Source organism: Podarcis liolepis, assembly GCF_965112155.1.
Source record: "Podarcis liolepis genome assembly, chromosome: 12".
Classification (NCBI taxonomy): domain Eukaryota; kingdom Metazoa; phylum Chordata; class Lepidosauria; order Squamata; family Lacertidae; genus Podarcis; species Podarcis liolepis.
In genome coordinates, this window is record NC_139563.1 from 1607635 (window position 1) to 1628596 (window position 20962).

Sequence of the window (20962 nt, forward strand, 5' to 3'; positions counted from 1 at the left end):
TCCCTGAAAGGTGGTGGGATGTATACATGTTGTGCTTCTTCAAACCTGGGGGTTCCTGCTGCCCACCCAAATCTGCTAATATTTCTGCTGTTAGCTAGATAAGGATCGGCATTCACAGAACAAGCTTGCTCTCTCTCTCTGTGTGTGTACAATCCCTTCTGCTTTCTGTCTTATTCAATAATATACTGTAATTTCAAAACATACCACAGACTGATGGCTCAAATAGACCGCAGCTTCCTCCTTTTTGGCTTTGCTAACCTGCAGCCACTTTTGTTAAAATGGATATTGTTAAGTAAAATGGTGTGCTGTTTCTGTGACTGACATGCATTAAATAAAATAAAATAATGGGCGTGTTCCTTTCTTGTACTGCAGACCGATATGGGAACAAGATGTGTAATTTATGAAATTTATGACTTGCTTGCTTGCTTGGAAATCAGACCCTCCAAGTGTCCTTATTTTCCAGGGACATCCCTGATTTAGAGAAGCCATCCCAGTTTCTGATTTGATCCCAGAATGTCCCACTTTTCCTTAGGACGTCCCTATTTTCACTGGAGAAATGTTGGAGGGTATGGAGTTACCTGACCCCCGAGCCGTCTGAGGGCAATCCTGTACAGGGAAGGTTATTTTTTTAATGTTTAATGTTTTATTATGTTTTTAATATTTGCTGGAAGCTGCCCAGTTTGGCCACCTGACAGTTCTGGATCGCAGCGAGGGGCCCGACCTGATCTGGGGCTGTCTCGACCCAGCTTGACCCAAGACCAGATCCCTCTGAACTGGCTCAGGATTTGGGCTGATGGCTGGCTGGTGAAGGACCCTGTGTGAGAGGCAGGGAAGTAAGGATCTTCCAAGGTGGGAAGCTGGGAGAAAAAAGAGAAGCTCCCAGGTGAGAGTTGGGAGGCTCCACCCCCTTCTGTGTGGGATAAGAGTTAAGATCTACCTGTCAAAGAGGACTTTGCACCTCTCTATCTCTTCTTCTTTAGATCATTTTGCTTTTCAATGAAATGTAGTATGAAAAGTCTGAATGAAACCTTAATTATAAAATACAGGGGAAAGGATTTGGGCTTCAACTGAATGGGTTGCACAGCTCTGCTACCCAGCATGTCCTCCTGGCCCTACTAAAATATCGTGCTGCCTCAGGTGTGGCGGAGACACTCTCTCAGCAGTCAAAATAAAAAAAATTCTTCCAGTAGCACCTTAAAGACCAACTAAGTTAGTTCTTGGTATGAGCTTTCGTGTGCATGCACACTTCTTCAGATACACTGAAACAGAAGTTGCCAGATCCTTCTATACAGTGAGAAGGTGGGGAGGGGTATTACTCAGAAGGGTGGTGGGAATGGGAGATTGGCAGATAGCTGAGATGAGCCTGTTGACGACTCTTAACGACTGCAATATCCGCACACGAAAGCTCATACCAAGAACTAACTTAGTTGGTCTTTAAGGTGCTACTGGAAGGAATTTTTTTATTTTGACTATGGCCGACCAACACGGCTACCTATCTGTAACTGGAACCATGGAAGGTCTCAGCAGTCAGGCTGGGTTAAGGTCCAACTGCTGGTCCAACTTCTGTATGAGGAACGGATGCCATCTTTTAATTCGCCTCAGGTAGCAAAATGTCTTGCACAGGCCCTGCTCAGGAGACACGGATGAGACCATTCTTAAAGAACAGAGGAGCTTTTATTTAGAGGCTGTTTCACAGCACAGCTGCAGGAAGCAGGCAAGGAGCAGTAAAACATGACTCCCCAAACATGGGAGAAATCAGTGGGCAGTTGTGGTTACAGCGTGCAGGGTTCAAAATGCAAAGTGCACAAGACATCTCCGGCAGTCAAGTTTCTCAGCAGTCTCCCAGTGCAGGGAAAGAGGCGGGATCTGGTCTGACCTAGTTGTCAGCCAGCAGAGGTGATCTGGTCATGCCCTAGTCGCCTGCTGGTGAATATGGCTTCTAGGCATGGATCCTTCAGACTGGATTTCTGATTCAGCTCCAGGAATTCCTTGGTAGGGAGCCTCTTTGGCACTGCTGGTACAAACAACAATAGAATATTCTCCCCCAAAATGCAGATATATCCAGGGTTAAGTGCTAAGGAGTGTTTTCAAAAAGAAATTATATCCTACTGGATCTTCAAAAATACATCTAGATGGCTAACAATGAGAAAATGAAGGAAAAAATATTACAAGTAATCACACACACAGACATTCCAATCAGTCGCCAGTTGAAAATATACTCTGGAAACCAAGCCTTATGAGGAACGGTTGAGGGAGCTGGGTATGTTTAGCCTGGAGAAGAGGAGACTAAGAGGAGACAGGAGAAACATCTTCATATCTGAAGGGCTCCAGAGGGTAGGAACCAGACCCATGGATTCAAGTTACCAGAAAGGAGCTCTGACTAAATATTAGGAAGAACCTTCCCATGGTAAGAGTAGTTTGACTGTGGAAGAGGCTGCCTCTGAAGGTTGTGGACTCTCCTTTATTGGAGGTTTTTAAGCAGAGGTTGGGTGGCCATCTGTCATGGATGCTTTAGTTGAGTTCCTGCATTGCAGGCGTTGGACTAGATGACCCTCAGGGTCTCTTCCAACTCTCCAATTCTAAGATTCTATGGATAAGGAAGAATGGGAGAGAGATCAATCAGGCAGGTCAAAAGCTTGCTAGGACAAAGGGGCCATAAGCAGCTCCTGTCAAGAGCCTTCCTGCAACACCCCAAGTTTCCAATCACGTTCCAAAGACTGCTAGGGCAGGGAGATTTATGGGCACGTTTTATGCTGTGGTGGTTAGAAGCAGCACTTCCATATGAGGCCCCATTCACTTTCCTTATTATTATTATTGGCAGTCATTGGAGATAATACAAATCCCTGGAGAGAACAGCATTTCACCCAACACCAATTAGACAATAAGGTGGTAGGAACTATGACTGGGAAGCATTTTGTCTGCAGTAACAAAGGGCTCGTTCACACTTCTGTCTGTCCTGTGCCTGGGAAGCATGGTTCCGAGCAGTTTTCCTCTCATTGCACACTTTCCAGGCACAGCTCCAAGCAATTTTGTCTTTGCCCCACTGCTTACCCCCAGCCTGCTCTTTAGCGCTAAATCAGAACAAATGGCATTCCACGGAAAACCCGATTTCTGTTAGTTCTGATTCAGCACTAAAGGTTTCCCCGAGCGAAACTGGCCGGGCAAATGAAGAAGTGGATAAGCTCACCTCACAACAGCTGCAAATGTTTCCATAGCCACCTTCACCCAAATACGCACAGAGAGCAAGAGACTCTGGTCTGAATTACACTCACAGAACCTGAGCTCTCTGCTGATAGCCAAAAGCAAACAAAGCGTGCCTGAAAAGCTATATATGATCCCCTTGTTTAAACCAGTTTGGAACAACTTCCCCCCAGTTCCTAAGTTTGCCTCGAGAGGCCTTTTTTACTTCAATTTGATCATACAGCTTCTGCTCTCCAGGCAGCAGAGGCTCCTTGTTGGCAATTTTCTGTATTTACTCAGCTACTTCCCTCACTTCCTTCAGGGACCGGATTCGCTGCTGATATCCAGGCTTCAGCTCCTCTTCTTCGGACATGATGAGCAGATCAATGTACTCTGGGGTAGAGAGTGGGTTGGGCTTCAGTGCAATCGCCTGAAGGCGCTGGAGGCTTTGAGATGATTTCTTGATGAGCTCTTCTAAGATGTGTTTCACTTCTTCATATTCCTCATTAAGCTTTTCAAGCAATTTCTCTGTGGTCATCAGCTCACCAGAGGCACGTTCATACTTTTGCTTCAGTTCTTCATAGGTCCTTCTCTCTCTTTTTGTGGTATATTCAAATTTGTATTTCTGATCGTAGTGCACACTCCACTCACACTGGCGCGGACAGACTCTGCATCTTCCTGTCCTCTTATTGATAGCTGCACAACCATGCTTATCTTCATCTCTAGGAATTCTACAAGGATAGTGACAGGTGAAGTGACAATTCATGCAATTAGTTATGTATTTTCCCATGCCAGATATATCCTCCTTCTTTGGTACAGTTACCTCTACCTCATATGTAAAGTTTCTGTTTGCCGCCACGTCAACCTTATGCTTGTCCAGGGCTTCCTGTGTCTTCCTCAGTTCTTCCAGCTTGGCCAGTCCAGCTTTGATTTGGGGCTGCAACCCTTCAATAGCAGCTTCAAGCTCTTTTCGCTCCCTGAGCACTTCCTTTGTCAGTGTTAAGCTCTTGCTTTCTAGCGTGTGGGATGAATCAAAGAAGGTCTTCATGCTCATGGTGCCCATTTTCCAAAACATTTTATCAAAACTGAAGTTGCCTCCAGGCTCCACAGGATTGTTGGCAAACAGTGCTGAATTGTTGAATTTGAAGTGCACAGGGGTGCCCTTGGCATCCTTAGCGCATGGTACATTGGCTTCCTCAATGGCCTCGAGAACAGGAGGGGTCTGTCCATCTGCAAATGTGATCAGGACTTGGATGTTGTCCTTTATATCTTTGCCAAAGATGGAGAGCACAGAGTCAAAGATGTATTTCTGGGCATGAGTTAAACGAGCAGAAGAGGCCTGGACGACAATACAGATGGCGTCTATATGATCAGTGCCCCCTGGGGAGGAGAAAAACTCCCGGATCTGCTTTGTTATCAACTTGTCATGCTCTATTCCTCTTGTGTCTCCAAATTCTGGAGTGTCAATAATGGTGAGGGAATAGGGGACTTGGAAACCCTTGCAGTAGTGGACAACGTAGGCGGTCACTTCTGATGTTTGGCTTTGAGTTTGGCTTCTGTTGGTATTTTCAGGAATAAGTTTGAATCGGAATTTATCTCCCCATTGCACACCCAGGACATAATTGATCATTCCATTGATGAGAGTGGTTTTCCCTGACCCTGTTGTCCCCATCACCATAATCACTTTGTTGGGGACCTGAATGTTCTCTTTCCCTAGCTGGTATGTTAGACAGGATCCAGAGGCATCCTGTACGGGCTTCAGTGGCAGAGCATACACTGCTGGTGGCCCATCCTCCATGCGAATGCTGTCTTGGAGGTATTTACAAGCTACTCTCTTGTCTCCTTCCAATGTGGAAACCTCAATCTCTTTGCTGGGCTCACTCTCAGCCCCACCGGCACACATGGCTGAGACTCTGAATCTGTAGGGTGTTTGGGGCTTCAGACCATCAATCTCACAGAACTCTGTTTTCTTCCCTGTTCTTTTTTCAGCCCATTCATCTTTGTCCTTGCTTTTTGCCTCTCCAGCCGCTTCACTGTAGTCCACTTTGTATTCCTTTATAACAGCTCCCTGGCTAATGACCTTTGGGCTCTCCCAGGCTATACTGATTTTGGAAGACTCTGCGATTATCACTCTCAGTTCCCCAGGAGGGCTGGTAGGACGTGTCTGTACAGATTCACTCACGTTGCTGGTCTCACTAAGTCCTGGTTTGCTCCTAGCGGTGTATCGAAACTGGTATTCTGTGTTTGTGCTCAACCCTCTCACTTGGAATGTCTCCTGACTGTCGTCAGTATTCACAATCTTCCAATTTTCTTCTCCTGCAATCTTGTACTCTACTTGATAGCTGGAGATTGAAGCCCTCCCATACTCAGCTGGTTGAAATGTCAGCTGCACATGGTCATGTCCAATTCGGCCAATCAGTGGAGGGAGAGGATTTGAGGGCAGCTCGAAGTTGCTGCTGAGCATTTCCCCATCTTCATAGAGGTAAATGGAAGCACCTGGGTTGTTCTGGTCTGGGACAGAAGCCACAAGGAACCGGGTATTCTCATTTGATTTACTGACCCGGGCAAAATCTGTAATGGATTTGGCAGCTTTACGAGCATTCCGAATTCTCTCTTGGTGCTCAAACCAGGCTTGACTGTTCTTGGGTGCTGACTGGCCACTGGTGGAATTTGCTGTTTCCTGAAAAAAATCTTTCTGAAGCCAGTCTTGTAAGGTGGCTAAAAATGGTTCCTCATCATGTAAAGAAGTGAAGGTAAATGAGACAACAAACTCATTCACAGGATTTAGCACAATTTCTTCCAGTTTGTTCTGGGAAGAGATTACTTCCATTCCACTTAGGATTCTAAGGTAAGAATTCACCAAATTAATCTCTCGTTCCTTGGCATCCAAAAACTCACTGAGTCTTTGGCTGTTGAAGGGAGACTGGTTAATGGACATTAAAATGTCCACCAGAACACTTTCCTCTTTCCCCCCTCCCCGGATCAAAGGCAGGATTCCCGCCAGGTGTTTCTGGAAAGTCTGCCTGTGCTGCTTGCACAGATCCTTGAATCTCTTGATTTTCTTCTTTAATTCTGGGAACTTTTCAGCAACAGGATTCATAGCCAGATCATTGCATCGCATGTTGATTTCATTCAGATTCTCCAAGACAGTTTGAGCATCAAAGATCAGTGCTAAGCTGATCTCACGCACCATCTTAGCTGCTCTGGAATCTAGCTTGGTCAATGGGTACAGCCAAACTCTGACAGGCACAGCCTTCTCTCCATCCTCCCCAAGCTTTTGGGGCAGATCGCTGTAGACTTTCATGGCATCTTGAAAAGTCACCGGATTACTTTCCAAAGAAAAATCCCCATAGAACTTGCAGCTGAAATTCTCCGTTTGGGCTTTCTCCTTCTCCTCTATCTGGACAGACGCTTCCCCTTTGATAGAGACTGCAATCAAGTTGATCGCAGCGTGGAGGCTTCCTTGTATGTCTTGCACAGACTCGGAAGAAGAGACATTTCGGTCAAACACAAAGAAAGCCTGGGCTCCATACAAGATGGCAGTGACAACATGGGTGGCTGTGCCATGCTCAAAAACAGCTGGATAAATGACATTTTGGGTTCCCAAATGGCTCATGGTCAGCTGTGAATACTTGGTGGTAGCTTTGTACTGCAGAGTGACTCTGGCCTGTTTCGTGGACTTCTTGGTGTCTTGAAGGAATTTGCCTGATCCACCCACTTCAACCAATCCCCCCAAAAAACTGGCCTTGAGTGATGCTGAGACATTGAGGGCAGAGGCCTTATCATCGATGGAGTCAGATGCAATGATTTCATATTCAGCCTTGGGTTGAGGTTTGATACACAAGTCCTTCTGAAGTGAGGCCTGGTCCCAAAGGGTGATTCCTGGGATAAAGCAGAGAAATATGCAAGGCTTGAGTATGTTCATACAAATGTAGAACACAATTAGCCTAATGCCTAAGGGTGTACAGAGAAACAAGGAGATAAAATAGACCTATCATTGCCCACAATGTCTGCGCTCATGAATTTTGTCCCACTGTCATCCCCAATGAAAGAGGTTTGTGCAGTTTTGTAAAACTTTGCAAAAGGCAGAGAAAATATTTGACCAGATATGATAGTGGAACAAGTGTGAACATTTCATGAGCTTCTGTTGTACAGGCCTCAGAAAGGGGGTGGGCACTGGCTCAGCAGCAGGGATAAGATTCAGTCACCACCATTTAGGGCTGTGATCATGTCCTGATTGAGGCCCTAGAGAGCTGGTCTAGTTGTTGACTGGCACGGAAAAAATGGGTATATATAAGGAGAATTCCCTGGGGGCCAAGATCCAAGCTGGGACAAAACACTTTGGTGAGAGAACCCTAGCAGATTTAAAATCACAAAATATGCAACAAAGCAAAGTGTGGAAATTTAGGCTGTCAGACCTTTAAAATATGTGCTTGTGAGTTCCTTCCAAAATAGTCCCCCCCCCCCCCAGCATTGAAAAAGACCACATGTTTGGTAAGTTCGTAATGGTTTACTTTAAAACTCTCCAAAGGTCAGATTCATGTCCTTTTCCATACAGCAGTCGGAAAACACAGGGAGTAAAACTTGGCTTAGTTACAGTGGTGAAAGTTGTTAAATTATTGGTACAGGAACACAACAATGGATTACAGTCCCTCCAGGTGTCCCAATTTTCCAGGGACAGTCTTGGATTTACAGAAGCCATCCCGGTTTCTGATTTGATCCCAGAATGTTCCACTTTCCCTTGGGCTTAGGACATCCCTATTTTCATCAGAGAAATGTTGGAGGGTATGGAGTTATGTGACCCCTGAGCCAAGGAGAAAAGTAACTAGACAACCTATAGAAGACATCTGAAGGCAGCCCTGTTTAGGGAAGTTTTTATGTTTAATGTGGTATTTTTCAAGAAAAAAGAGGCCAGAACTCTCCATGAATGCTTCCCTTTTTCTCTTATAATGCAATGGTGACCACCTGAGAGGTGCTGGAACTGAGTTCTGGCAGGTTCTGGCTGAAAAAATGTCCTGTTTTTTTACCTACAGTAATAATTGTGGAAAGATGTATTCTTAATGGCCTGCATAGGCCTGGTGGACTACAAAGGTTTTCAGCAAGCTTAAAAAAATTGAAACAGAACACACCTGCTGAATCTTTATTGACAGATGTTGATGGTGATGATTTGGGCCAAGACGATGCCAGCAAGGTTAAGGAGCAAAGATGCTATCACGGGCAAGAAGACTTCTTTTTAATAAGTGGAAGTCTTGTCCAAATGAAGAGAACATAAAGGAACACAAATGTTGGCAAAAGAAGACAGTAAGGGATGTTGAAAATGAATTTGAGGAGCACGTTTAGCACTGAAACTGCACTGTTTGGGCCAACTGCTAAGTGTAAGCTCTTCCTTGCACCAGCTCTACCTGGGATGAGGGCATCTTTACGACAGTCGTACAGCATCCCCAGCTGGAATGGGCGGCCCAGGGCTGGTATTTCAACCGTGTCGTCTGATCTGTCCATGGCTCTGGTCCAGGTTGCTCTCCTGCCTTCACCTCCCTGCAAGAAACAAGAGATGTGAAGGACTCTGGAAAGATTATTCGGCATGCAAAGTGTGTGGGGAAAAGAGGAAGATTAGCACTACCATCCAAATAGGGATGCCAACATGCCTTCAAGACCCCCTCCCCAAAAGGGAGGTGGGAGGTAATGTCACATGGGGGGAATTAGACGGTTGTATGCAGTACTTGCACATATTCAAGGCAGCTTATGCAACTGATCTTCTTCCCTCCCATCTACAGCCCCCTGTAGTAGTTGATCTCTATCCAGTGATCCCTGCACCCTGAACAAAGGGGACTGTGTCACACAGACTTGTAGTGGGAAAGAAATCACCCTGAAACTGGGCAAAGGGATCATGTGCCAATGGGGGTGCTGCTTGGACAGGATTCCTAGGCCCAAAGTCAGGTGAATCCCACTGCAGCCCTGTATGGCAGACACTATACTTTCCTGGCCCTCTGGAAAGGGTTTGGGGGGGCACAAGGGGTCACAGGAGCTGGAAGGGAAGATCAATATTTTCCATGTACAACCACTGGGTGCTTCCTACACTGAATTTCCGTTTGGCTGAGAATTGTGCCTCCTGAGAACATTTCGGATGGTAGAGAAATATTCTACCACCACCAGTTTTGGCACCACTCTGGCACAGTATTCAAGGAGGCTATCAAAGTGGGGAACTGATACATGCAGCCAGCCAAATCACACAACAACAACAATAATTATGAATGATGCTGCCATAGCTAACAGCGAGATACACAAAGTAGTATTTGGCAGAAACAAACTGCAGAGGAAACAGCACTGATTATGATTAATACAAGCTGAAATGGAAGTTCCTGCTCTCTTATATTACTCCTTGTGCTGCACCAAGAAGTTCATGGCACAATGGGAGCCAAATAACACGGTAAAGGGATGGTATCCGCAATATACAAAATACTACTCCAAAATCTCACAAACTCCCTAGATGCAATCAAAAAACAATGGGAGAATGACATAGGCTATGAGATTAACCCCACTCAATGGACCATAATGTGGTCTAAACCCCCCTTAAAATCCATATCCAAAAAGAAAAGAAAAAAGAATTCAATCTGAAAATCACCTGCAGGTGGTACCTAACACCAAGGAAACTAGTGCTAATACGCCCAGGAACCTCACCAAAATGCTGGAGAGGGTCACCTCCACAGGCACATATCTCCACATGTGGTTGGAGTGTCCCAAAATCCAACTATTCTGGACAACAGCCATACGATAAATATGTAAAATAACCAAGGAAGTATTAGACATCACCCCAGAATTGGCCCTACTAAGCAGCTTTCAAGACAAGAATGTCCACTTACACCACAAAGAACTCATAACGCACCTACTCTCAGCAGCCAGAAACATAATAACCAGACGCTGGAGAGACCTGTCAGGAGTAAGCATGGACCAAGGTACCAAATAGTATGGGAAACTGGAAAAATTTGCCAATAAACTGAAACTGACAGGGGGACAAATAGAAGAAGACGCCTTCACCCCGGTATGGCTCCCCTTTATCACATACACAGCCCAACAAAAAAAATTCCTTCCAGTAGCACCTTAAAGACCAACTAAGTTAGTTCTTGGTATGAGCTTTCGTGTGCATGCACACTTCTTCAGATACACTGAAACAGAAGTTGCCAGATCCTTCTATATAGTGAGAAGGTGGGGAGGGGTGTTACTCAGAAGGGTGGTGGGAATGGGAGATAGGCAGATAGCTGAGAGAACCTGTTGACGACTCTTAACGACTGTAATAGGTCTTACAGGAAAAGGCAAGGGGTGAGAAGGTGAGAAATGGTTTAGTCATGTATAGTGAGATAAGAATCCAATGTCTTTGTTCAGCCCAGGTCTCTCCATGGTTTTAAGTTTGGTAATGAGTTGTAATTCAGCAGCTTCTCTTTCCAGTCTATTTCTGAAATTCCTTTGTAGTAAAACAGCTACTTTGAGATCTTGTATAGAATGTCCTGGGAGATTGAAGTGTTCTCCTACTGGTTTCTCTGTTTTGTGATTCTTGATGTCAGATTTATGTCCGTTTATTCTTTGGCGTAAGGTTTGGCCTGTTTGTCCAATATAGAGAGCTGAAGGACACTGTTGGCATTTGATGGCATACACAATGTTAGACGATGAGCAATTAAATAGTCCCGAGATGGTATGTGTGATGTTGTTGGGGCCAGTAATGGTGTTGTCCGGGTGTATGTGGCAGCAAAGTTGGCATCTGGGTTTATTGCAGGCTCTGGTGCCAGTGTCTGTGTTAAGTCTGGTTGTAGTATTATTGTGGGTTAGGAGTTGTTTAAGATTGAGTGGCTGTCTGTAGGCAATGAAAGGTCTTCCTCCCAGAGCTTGAGAAAGAGAACTGTCATTGTCCAGGAGAGGTTGTAGATCTCTGATGATGCGTTGTACTGTTTTAACTTGGGAGCTGTATGTGATGACTAGAGGTGTTCAACTTTGCCAACTTTGCTGCCACATACACCCGGACAACACCATTACTGGCCCCAACAACATCACACATACCATCTCGGGACTATTTAATTGCTCATCGTCTAACATTGTGTATGCCATCAAATGCCAACAGTGTCCTTCAGCTCTCTATATTGGACAAACAGGCCAAACCTTACGCCAAAGACTAAACGGACATAAATCTGACATCAAGAATCACAAAACAGAGAAACCAGTAGGAGAACACTTCAATCTCCCAGGACATTCTATACAAGATCTTAAAGTAGCTGTTTTACTACAAAGGAATTTCAGAAATAGACTGGAAAGAGAAGCTGCTGAATTACAACTCATTACCAAACTTAAAACCATGGAGAGACCTGGGCTGAACAAAGACATTGGATTCTTATCTCACTATACATGACTAAACCATTTCTCACCTTCTCACCCCTTGCCTTTTCCTGTAAGACCTATTACAGTCGTTAAGAGTCGTCAACAGGCTCTCTCAGCTATCTGCCTATCTCCCATTCCCACCACCCTTCTGAGTAACACCCCTCCCCACCTTCTCACTATATAGAAGGATCTTGCAACTTCTGTTTCAGTGTATCTGAAGAAGTGTGCATGCACACGAAAGCTCATACCAAGAACTAACTTAGTTGGTCTTTAAGGTGCTACTGGAAGGAATTTTTTTTATTTTGACTATGGCAGACCAACACGGCTACCTATCTACTACTACAGCCCAACAAGACAATGACAAAAATCTATCAACAGCATACAAATCAATATGGCTAACCTGATCCAAAACACCCACCCACCCCACTCACACAAGAAAACAAAGACCACCACAGCCAAGCACAAATGAACAACCACACCCGAGGCCAACCCCAACCTCCCTCACTATCAAAGGAACACAACTGAATAGCAGAGAACCTGCACAAGCAACGCTGACACAACCCCCCCATATATTAAGTAAAATAGAAACATCACCACCCCACCCCACCCCCACTCACCTTTCCCCCCTCAGCCTCTTTCCCCCTAGTCTTCCTAATCTCTCAACAAATGAAACCGATTTGTAAAAAGGAAAATGTTACATGGAAAAAAAATATGAGAGAGAGACATTGCACCTACCTTTGTAAATAAAGAAAATCTTTAATAAACATACATTTATAAAAAGAAAATATTTTGTAGAGGAACACAGAACTGTAGAGTTGGAAGGCACACCCAAAGGTCATCTAGTCCCACCCCCTGCAACCCACAGGTGAAGAATCCCTGACGGAATCTCAACTAAAGCATCCAGGCCAGATGGCCATCCAACCTCTGCTTGAAAACCTCCAAGGAAGGAGAGACCACCACCCAACAACAAGGGAGTGGAGTGTGTCCCACAGTCGAACAGCTCCTTCCGTCAGCAGGTTCTTCCTAATGCTCAGCTGGACATTTGAATCCATTGGTTCATGTCCTGCCCCCTGGACCAGCAGCAAAGAGCCTGTTCCATCTTCCCTGTGTCAGCCCTTCAGGTATTTCAAGATGGCGCTCATATCACGTCTCAGTCTTCTCTTCTCCAGGCTAACCATTCCCAACTCCCTCAACCACTCCCCCCAAAAGCTTGGTTTCCTGACCCTTCATCATCTTGGTCTCCTGCCCCAGCACACGTTCCAGCTTGTCAGGATCTTTCTTAAACTGTGGCCCCCTGAACCTTACAAAGTACTCCAGGTGTGTTGGAAGGGACCCCCTAGAGTAATCTAGTCCATCCCCCTGCAATGCAGGAATCTCAGCTAAAGCATCCGTTTACATTTAACCATTTCCAGTCTCTTTCTTTATTAAGACTTTGACTAGGTTTCCTGTTCATTAAATGTCTCCCAATACCCTTTTCCATCTGTCTGCAAAACCATTCAAGATTAATCCCAATTGCCCTGTCTAGCCGATTCTCTTTTCAGGCATACGGTGACCACCATAGAGCCCATAACAATTTATTCTTTTTTGTGTTCTGGAACGGACGTTCACTACATGCAGTCCTTAAAAGCAGCTAGTTCTGTACTGTAAAAGGCAGGTAGAGACCTTTTCAACAACAACAACAAATCCGTTTATTGTGAGGACCATGCCTGTACACAAGCATCAACACAACAATAGTTAAAAATATTAAAATTCATTACATACTATGCCAATTTAGCTAGGCCATAAACCAAAAAGTAAATGGAATAATCAAAATGAAATTATTGTTTTCTCCAACATACACACACACACCGCTGACCAGAAAACCCGAACCAGTTGTAGTGTGGGTTGTATTTACACTGGTGAAAGGAAATCTCTCCCTTCCTGGGAAAGGCTCTGGCTGGGGAGAAACCTTCCTTACAACTGGCCTTGACCGGCTGTGAACTTGAGTTCCCTGTGCCTTCGCCTCTTTTGCTTTCACTTTACTTGGCAGAGCCCAGTCTGAACTCCCTTCACTCTGCGCACCAGATCTAGCCCCACTTGGAAAATTCAACCAGTCCAAAATGCAGCAGCCAGGGTTTCCAGGTGGATAAATCGAAATTAGAAACAGAACTGTTAGAACCTAAGACCAAGGTACTTTCAAAAATGTATAACTTGCTGTTGAAATGGAATACGCAGGATGAAACTGTTAAATCAGCTATGATAAAATGGGCACAGGACATTGGGCACAATATTATGTTTGCTGACTGGGAAAAGTTATGGATCACCGGAGTGAGGTTTACGGCATGTAATGCCTTGAAAGAAAACATTATGAAAATGATATACAGGTGGTACATGACCCCAGTCAAGCTGGCAAAAAATATATCATTTGCCCGATAATAAATGTTGGAAATGTAAAGGAACTGAAGGGACATTCTTTCACCTATGGTGGACATGCCCAAGGGTTAAGGCTTTCTGGGAAATGATCAAAGTTTGCTTTGACTTTTTCTGTTTGTTGTATGGTGACGGTATTTTATATGTTTGGTGGTTTGTTGTTTAAAAATTGCAATAAATATCTTTTTTAAAAAAAAAAAAATGCAGCAGCCAGATTACTGGCCAGACTATTAATGGGTTGGTGGAAACAGTTGCAGATTTGGTAGGAGAGTGTGGCTGGAATAATCTCCAAGCTGCCAAAAGGGAGAAGAGCAGGGCCAAGCTTACAAGACAAAGCTGCTCATGTTTGTTCCTATTTCTTTCCCTTTTTGTAGAAATTTAGATATCAAAGGAGGGCTTCCTTCAGAGTAGTCTCTTTACCCCACATTCAAGGAGACCAGGACCACACCTGATGGGGCATTAGGTGCCTCCAGCACCCAGCTGTTCACCCCACCACACCGCAATTAAACAGAGTTCAAGGCAGTACACATTTCAGCAGCACAAGAGATCTGACTAGGAAATGGGTTCTGCAATTTACCACCTGCTCTCAGCCTCTCTTCCTGGGCAGCAGACCTTTCATTCCATCACTTTGCAAGGAGGGAAGATTCCTCCTATACAGAGTGGGAAAAGCCAAAGGTGTGAGATAGCAGAAGTGGAGCTGGAGCTGAGTTCCACCTGTGCTCTGATTGTGCTTGCAGAAACTGGGCAGGTGCCAACCCTTTGAAGATCCCTCAGTTTCTCTTGACACCCCCAGCTTTCCCCCAAGATGAGGCCAAAGGAAAGGTAGGGCAGAGAGGGAGAGAAAGAGATCTGATGCAGGTCTCCCCCAAATTGCGAGGATTAAGAGCAATCTCACACATGCTGCAGACTTAAAATAGGAGAAAGGGGCAGAGAGCAGAGGAGAATAAACAGTGGGGGATGCCATCAGTGACTGAAATACTTTCTCATTAATTGATGGAGACTGGTAAAACAAACCAAGGGAACACACAGAAATGTCCAGGATGCAGTTGCCCAGATGGTCCACAGCCGCCTGCCCCCTCCCTCCTGCAAGGAAGCAACTGGCAGCAGCAGAGGTGCTCAGCATCTTAGGAAGGTGCCATATCCTGAGTCAGGGCAGGGGTCCCCCTAGTCCCACCCCAAAGCCCAGGAGAGCCTTGCGCCGCAGCCTTCATTCCTTTGCTCCAAGTCTGGGCCATATCAGGATGGATTTGTGGCCTTTCCAAAGAGCCAGAGAGCAGGAGGCGAGGGCATCATCAGCGCAGGATCCCCATCACCAAGTCCCCTCTGCAATATGCCAGCTGGAACGGTTTGCAGCAGCCGTGCAAAAGAAGCCTTTGACAACAAAAGAAGCCGTGACAACTTCTAATGTGCAAACGCGTCTTACCAGAAACGTGGAAATCGGATGAATCTTGCCTCCAAGTGGCTCTCTTGCTTGAGTTTGTCTCGACTTGCGTTGGTCCCCTCTTAAAGCACAAGTCTGCTTCAGGCACAGAGGCCACTTCTCCTCTTATCTATTTGGGAGGGGACAATCACTTTCAGGGGGAGAAGGAAGTTGCGAGATAGTGGGAACCCATTTCCACTCGTCAGCATTTCACTCCAAAAAGGCTCTTCAGCAGTGCATCACAGAGTTGGAAGGGACCCCAAGGATCATTTAGTCCAACCCCTCCTGCAGCCTCCCCACAAGTCGGATCCATGCAGAAACAAGGTCCTTAGTCGCACAACCCTCCCTTTCCTAGTATCCGGACCCAAAATGGATCCATGGAAGCTTCATACAGCAGGGATCAACATCATGGGGGATCTGTTCTCCCCCCTGGGCTTTTGGGAAAGAGGTTGTCAGCAGGGCCTCCATCTTGGCCTCAGATATGGGGGCTCTTGGCAGTAGAGGAAGGTTTCCCTCGACAAAGAGCCACAACCAGCCTCAATTTATATGAGATTAGGAGAGATGAAGCCTTCTGGAGCAAAAGCAGTTGAGGGCCCTGAGAAGTTTGGGTGAACGGCGTTATACAAACAATAACAATAATAAATATTATCTTCCATTTTTATGCATTGTGGCAGCAGCAGCAGGGCCATGCTCTGAGGGAACCCTTCCAACCCCTCACAGATGAAGGAGGAAATTCTGTGTATTCAGGGGTGGAAGAGCTGACAGGAATTTGCCTCCCGGTATAAATGTGATGGGGCCGTCCCTTCAGGCAGGCGGGGGGAACCTTGGCCCCTCCTGAGGCTGCTGAACTACAACTCCCACCACCCGGCCCTTTGGCCAGGCCAGCTGGGGCCGGGGGGAGTTGCAGTTCAGCAACATCTTTTGCGCCCCAAATCCCCCCCCCCGCCTGCTCCAGGGAAAGGAAGCTTTTGAACTCCTCATGATGAACTCCCCTCACTGGCCAAAGGCTCTTCCGATGCTGCTCTGGAGGGAAGCATTTTGAACCTGCTGTTCTGGTGGCCTCAGGAAAAAGAGCGGGAAAATCCTAGCTGTTTCTGAGGGAAAAGCGTCTAAAATTCTCCTCAGAACCAGTCCTCACACCGCTTAGGGCAATTCACTCCTCTTGCTTCTGGAGGGGAAAGAAACTTGCACAGTCAGCTTCTAGGTTAACAATATTTGCTCTGCGATTTCTGCCCATCCTGCAGCGTTTGCACAAAACTCAAGAGCACCACTCCTTAACTCCTGCGATTTTGGGCCTGGAAAAGCGATGGGGAAGGAGATACGCTGCCATTCCCTTTTCATAATATCCCTTCTGAGTGTTCGGTGCAATCTCTCAAATCCCTGACTAGAATCCTTTTTATGAAGCTGAAAAGCTCTGGGTGAAGGGACTTAATACAACTGTCATCAAGGGACAGGAGGAGGAAAACTCGGCCTATTTGGGGCATGTATTTCCCCCCTCAGCGCCCTCTTGGCTCCGGTCGCCATTTCACGCATCAGAAGTGTGGGGCTGAATTGGTGCTGCACCAAAATGGCTGCCCTGTCGGGCAAGGCTTTTCCAGAGGGGCTTCCACAGAGGAGTCGGGAACCCCCAAGCCCACTCCCCAAAGTGGCCCTTCCTGGCAAGCGGAGGGAGGCTGTTTCCCCCACCATGCTGGCCTCACAAAATGGAGCCTGGGGGCGCATTGCCTGTCGTGTGGCCCCAGGCTGAGGGGAGAGAAGAGGAGGCTGAGGGGATCCTCCCGCCTGGCCAGGGCCTTACGAAGAACAGTGGCAGGATTTGGCCTGCAGAGCAGTGCCATAAGAATGGTGGGGAGGGCAGAGGGGACCCTCGGGGGGGGGATGCCCCCCACCACTCACTCCACCCTGAACTCTGCTGACTTGGCCTTGGGCACGATGCCCACCACAAGGTGGATATTGCGGTTCTAACGGGGGTCGCCCCCCATTTCCTGCCTGCACCCCTCTCCCCTTGTACTGGCTCCCGAGAGGAGAATATGGGGGCAACCAAGCCCCGTATCTCCCCTTAAATAGGTTTGTGAGCTGTGGTGGATCCTCAGATCCGGCCTTGGCTTTCCTCTGACTCCAGGATGATCTGGCATTATTAGATACATAATACATATTTAAAAATCTGTTGGAGGTCTGACTGTGTCAGAGCATTGTGTGGGGCTCCTCTCTCCCATTCGTGACCAGCTCTGCCTTCCCTCAGGGGACATGGGGGGCATTAATGGGCCCCTCAATATAAGAGGAGAGAGAATGCTAAAAAATATCCAAATTCATTTCCTCAATTCAGAAATAATAACCGTAGGCATATAGGTATTGAACACACCTTCAAAAAGTCTAATTATTTTTGCAGGATTTTCCTCAAAAGAAGGATTTTGATTTTTCCAATTGCAAACATCGGAGCTTGTAAAAGGGACATGTTGAATGGTAAAGGTCCTTGGGAGTCTAACGCCCTGATCATTTGGCTGTTCCAAAGGATCATACACTTGCCGGAGAGGGGCCACCACAGTGGGCTTGGACAAAGCCTTCGATTTAAGTGTCTCTGCAGGTTTTGTTGCCCTGTCCCACGCTGTTCTCAAAACCTTTTGCTTTTTTCTCCAATTCTCATCCTGGCACTGGGCTGCTTCTAGAACCCAGGGGGCCACATCCAGTTCTGTTTTAAACGGTTCTACATACTGGAACTGCTTACTAGTCCATCTTATCTCTTTATCTAGAGTTTTTCTGAAGTCATCATCATCATCATCACCTTTCTCTTCACCTTCCTTGCTTGCATCACATGGGGGTTGGGGAGGGGCAGAGGGGGGAATCTTCTCCTTTGGGTCCTCAGTCTGGGCATTGGGCGGAGAAGCAGCCCTATTTGCTCCCAGATTTGGTTGCCTTGGCGCAGTGGCTGCATATGGTGGTGGGGGATAATTATCTCCTCTTCTAGGACTGGCAAAACTGGTGGCTTTTTAACTTGTAATTGTACTGAACACAGTTTGACTTGGGCAGTCACAATTCTATTTGTCCGAATCCATGAGGGATTTTGATCCACATTGGCTTTCCAGATAGAAATATAGGGAATCTGATCTGTGTGGGCCTTGAAAATGTTACTCCATAAAATGTTGACCAAGTTTGGATCAAAGGATCCTCCAGGAGGCCATTCTGGTAAATACGAAGGCCAGTCAACTTCACATAAATGTTGGAGTCTGCTTTTTTTGAGTTTACATCCCCTCTCTTCTGCTTTCGTGGCACTTTTCCAGAAAGCTCTGTAGTGGTGTCTCAAGAATTGTTTTACTGCTTTTATTTCCCATGACTCTGGGATCCTGGGGACACTGGGACACTCAGCCCTCCTAACGTTATTTTTTTTCACTCAGTCACAGGCCAGACGTTGCTTCCAACGTCTCACACACTCAAAACATTCACTGGAGTGTCCGTCCACACACATTCAGAAACCCCTGCACCTCCCCAAATCCCCTTTTTACCAACACCACAACCAGCAGCGCTTAGACTTCGACCGGGGCCCAGCAGCACCCTTTTTGCTGCTTTTCTGGGCAACACCAAAACCAGTGGCACCTTTTACTGCCCTACTGGTGGAGCTGATCAAATTCTCTTTGCTCCCACCTATCCCTGTGGAGCCTACCTTGTTCCTCGAGGTACCTTTTTTCTGCACGGCCGTTGCTCTTTCTCTCCGTCACTTGTCGCGTGTCCACTCAGGAACGGGTGGCCAGTCCCTCCCACGAAGTTGGCAGGATGCGCCCTGGAACTGTTGACCCGGGATCCCGAGCTGCTCGCCTTGCAGTGACGCCCTGGACCTCTTTGTCCCTCGATCTCGGGGAACGTGCTTTTTCCCGACCCGATGCACCAGAAATATGAAGCCTTTTTAATCCATGGGTCGGAATAATTGTTGCACCCGAGCAGAGACAAAAGGAGCCAAACAACACCAAGGTGTTAAATCCAGAGAAAGAGCGTTTTATTCTGCCATCCGGGGGGGGGGGGCAGAGGCACCTGTGTGATTCAGTTCACAAAAGGCAGGCCACGCCGAAAACATTTTACAAGCAGGTTTTATCTTTTTTTCAAACCCCTTTTTTTCCTCTCCCCCTTCACAGATTCTTACATAGAAATGTTGCTTTTCGTTCTCTGGCTCTGCTCCCGGAAGTATGTTGCAAGACAATGTACCAGGACAAGGTTATCTTGGATCTGGGAAGCGAAAAGCTTCACTGTTCTCAGCTCTGAGTGTGTTACAGCGTTTTTGTTACAGAGAGGACTGCTTAGCTCGTGCTTTTTGTCTTAGAGGAATATGCAGTTTTTAAAATGCGTACGCCGAGGCCTGGCGGGGGGGGGGGGAATTCACAAACAGTTTTTAGGGCTTTCTGGGGTAACCCTAACTGTACCCCTTCACTGAGGGGCCTAGCAGGTCCGGTTTCAGCCTTTCCTTTCCTGAAGCAAATTCTGTTTCCATGGGAGAAATGTTGGAGGGGAGGCCCAGAGTCTCCAGTGAGCGATGTATTTTCTTCAAGGCCTGACGCCTGGTGAAGTGATAAGAGAAGGCCTTGCAAGAGATTCTGTTAGGGGTTGATTTAAAACCAGGTCCCCCAGTCTGGCCTCCCAGTGGCTTCTTGTGGTAAAAAAATGGCTGAGTGAAATTTGGGGCCTGTATAAGGGAGTCCTTGGAGCACCCCACAATCGCCTGACCGTGGCTCCCATAGGTTCAGGTTGGGGGTCACAGGCAAGAGACTCCAGCCAGGAGATTGAAGCAAAACAGGAGGCCTGATCTTTATGGTTGCAACAAGACTTAAACTACCACATGGAAGAAGCAGAGGGAAGCCCCAAACAAAGGATGACTCCACTTTTTATAAATTTCCCAGAGTTTCCCATAAAACATCATACATTTGTCATGACTATGTCCTGAATTGGGAGGGGTCTTCTGGCAGAAACTGAGTACCAGGCTTGACCTGTCCCTCACCTGACCTTCACCTGCCAATCTTCTGGTGAAACAAAAGTATTTACATGTTCCTGTTTTCCCAGCCAAGTTCAGCACACCCTTTGTCTTGAAGGAGACCCCAATCCACTTGGGTTGGGTTTGCAGTTGTTCTTGGAATGACTACCAGGATGCCAGAAATTATCACCCAGGCAGTGGGGCCTGCTGGGTACGTGGTCTCACGTTTCAGGAATTATGGCTGCCCCTACCCATGGTCCCAAGATTCTCCTCTGATAGCCATTTTCCTTCTGAGTAGAACAAGATTGGAATGGTGTAAATGCGTCACTGGAGTGATTTTATATGAATTTCTAAAGTTTTCCCATTGAACTAATACATAGAGACATTTATCAGGGAATTGCTACATTTGGTAGGTCTCTCGCCCCCCCCTTCCAATTTCCCGGTAACAGGCTCAAGCACACTTTCTAGGCAGAGGACTGAACAGTTATTCATTTTGCTTTCCTGCTTATCTGGGAAAACCTGTTGTTTACTGCTGAATTTGAACAAACCCAATTGACATTTCTTAACGATTCAGTGGTAGAGAAGGGATTCACCCGGGGAAAGCAGTGGGGCAAGGGCAAAACCGCTCGGACCTG

General features: G+C 46.5%; 1 protein-coding gene across 2 annotated transcripts; it reads right to left on the reverse strand.

The window, feature by feature from the left end:
* Positions 1-1652: 1652 nt before the first annotated feature.
* Positions 1653-20907, reverse strand: LOC310689239 (uncharacterized protein). Of its 2 annotated transcripts, XM_083466657.1 has the most exons (4): positions 19032-20906; positions 15377-15503; positions 8583-8715; positions 1653-7062 (listed from the first exon to the last, which is right to left on the reverse strand). In XM_083466657.1, exons 3-4 carry the CDS (start codon positions 8677-8679, stop codon positions 3473-3475), a joined length of 3687 nt encoding a protein of 1228 aa, XP_083322783.1. In that variant the 5' UTR covers positions 8680-8715; positions 15377-15503; positions 19032-20906; the 3' UTR covers positions 1653-3472. The 2 variants fall into 2 exon arrangements, with proteins under 2 accessions (XP_083322783.1, XP_083322784.1); XM_083466658.1 differs by lacking the exon at positions 15377-15503 and having other exon boundaries at positions 19032-20907.
* Between the last annotated feature and the right edge of the window lie 55 nt (positions 20908-20962).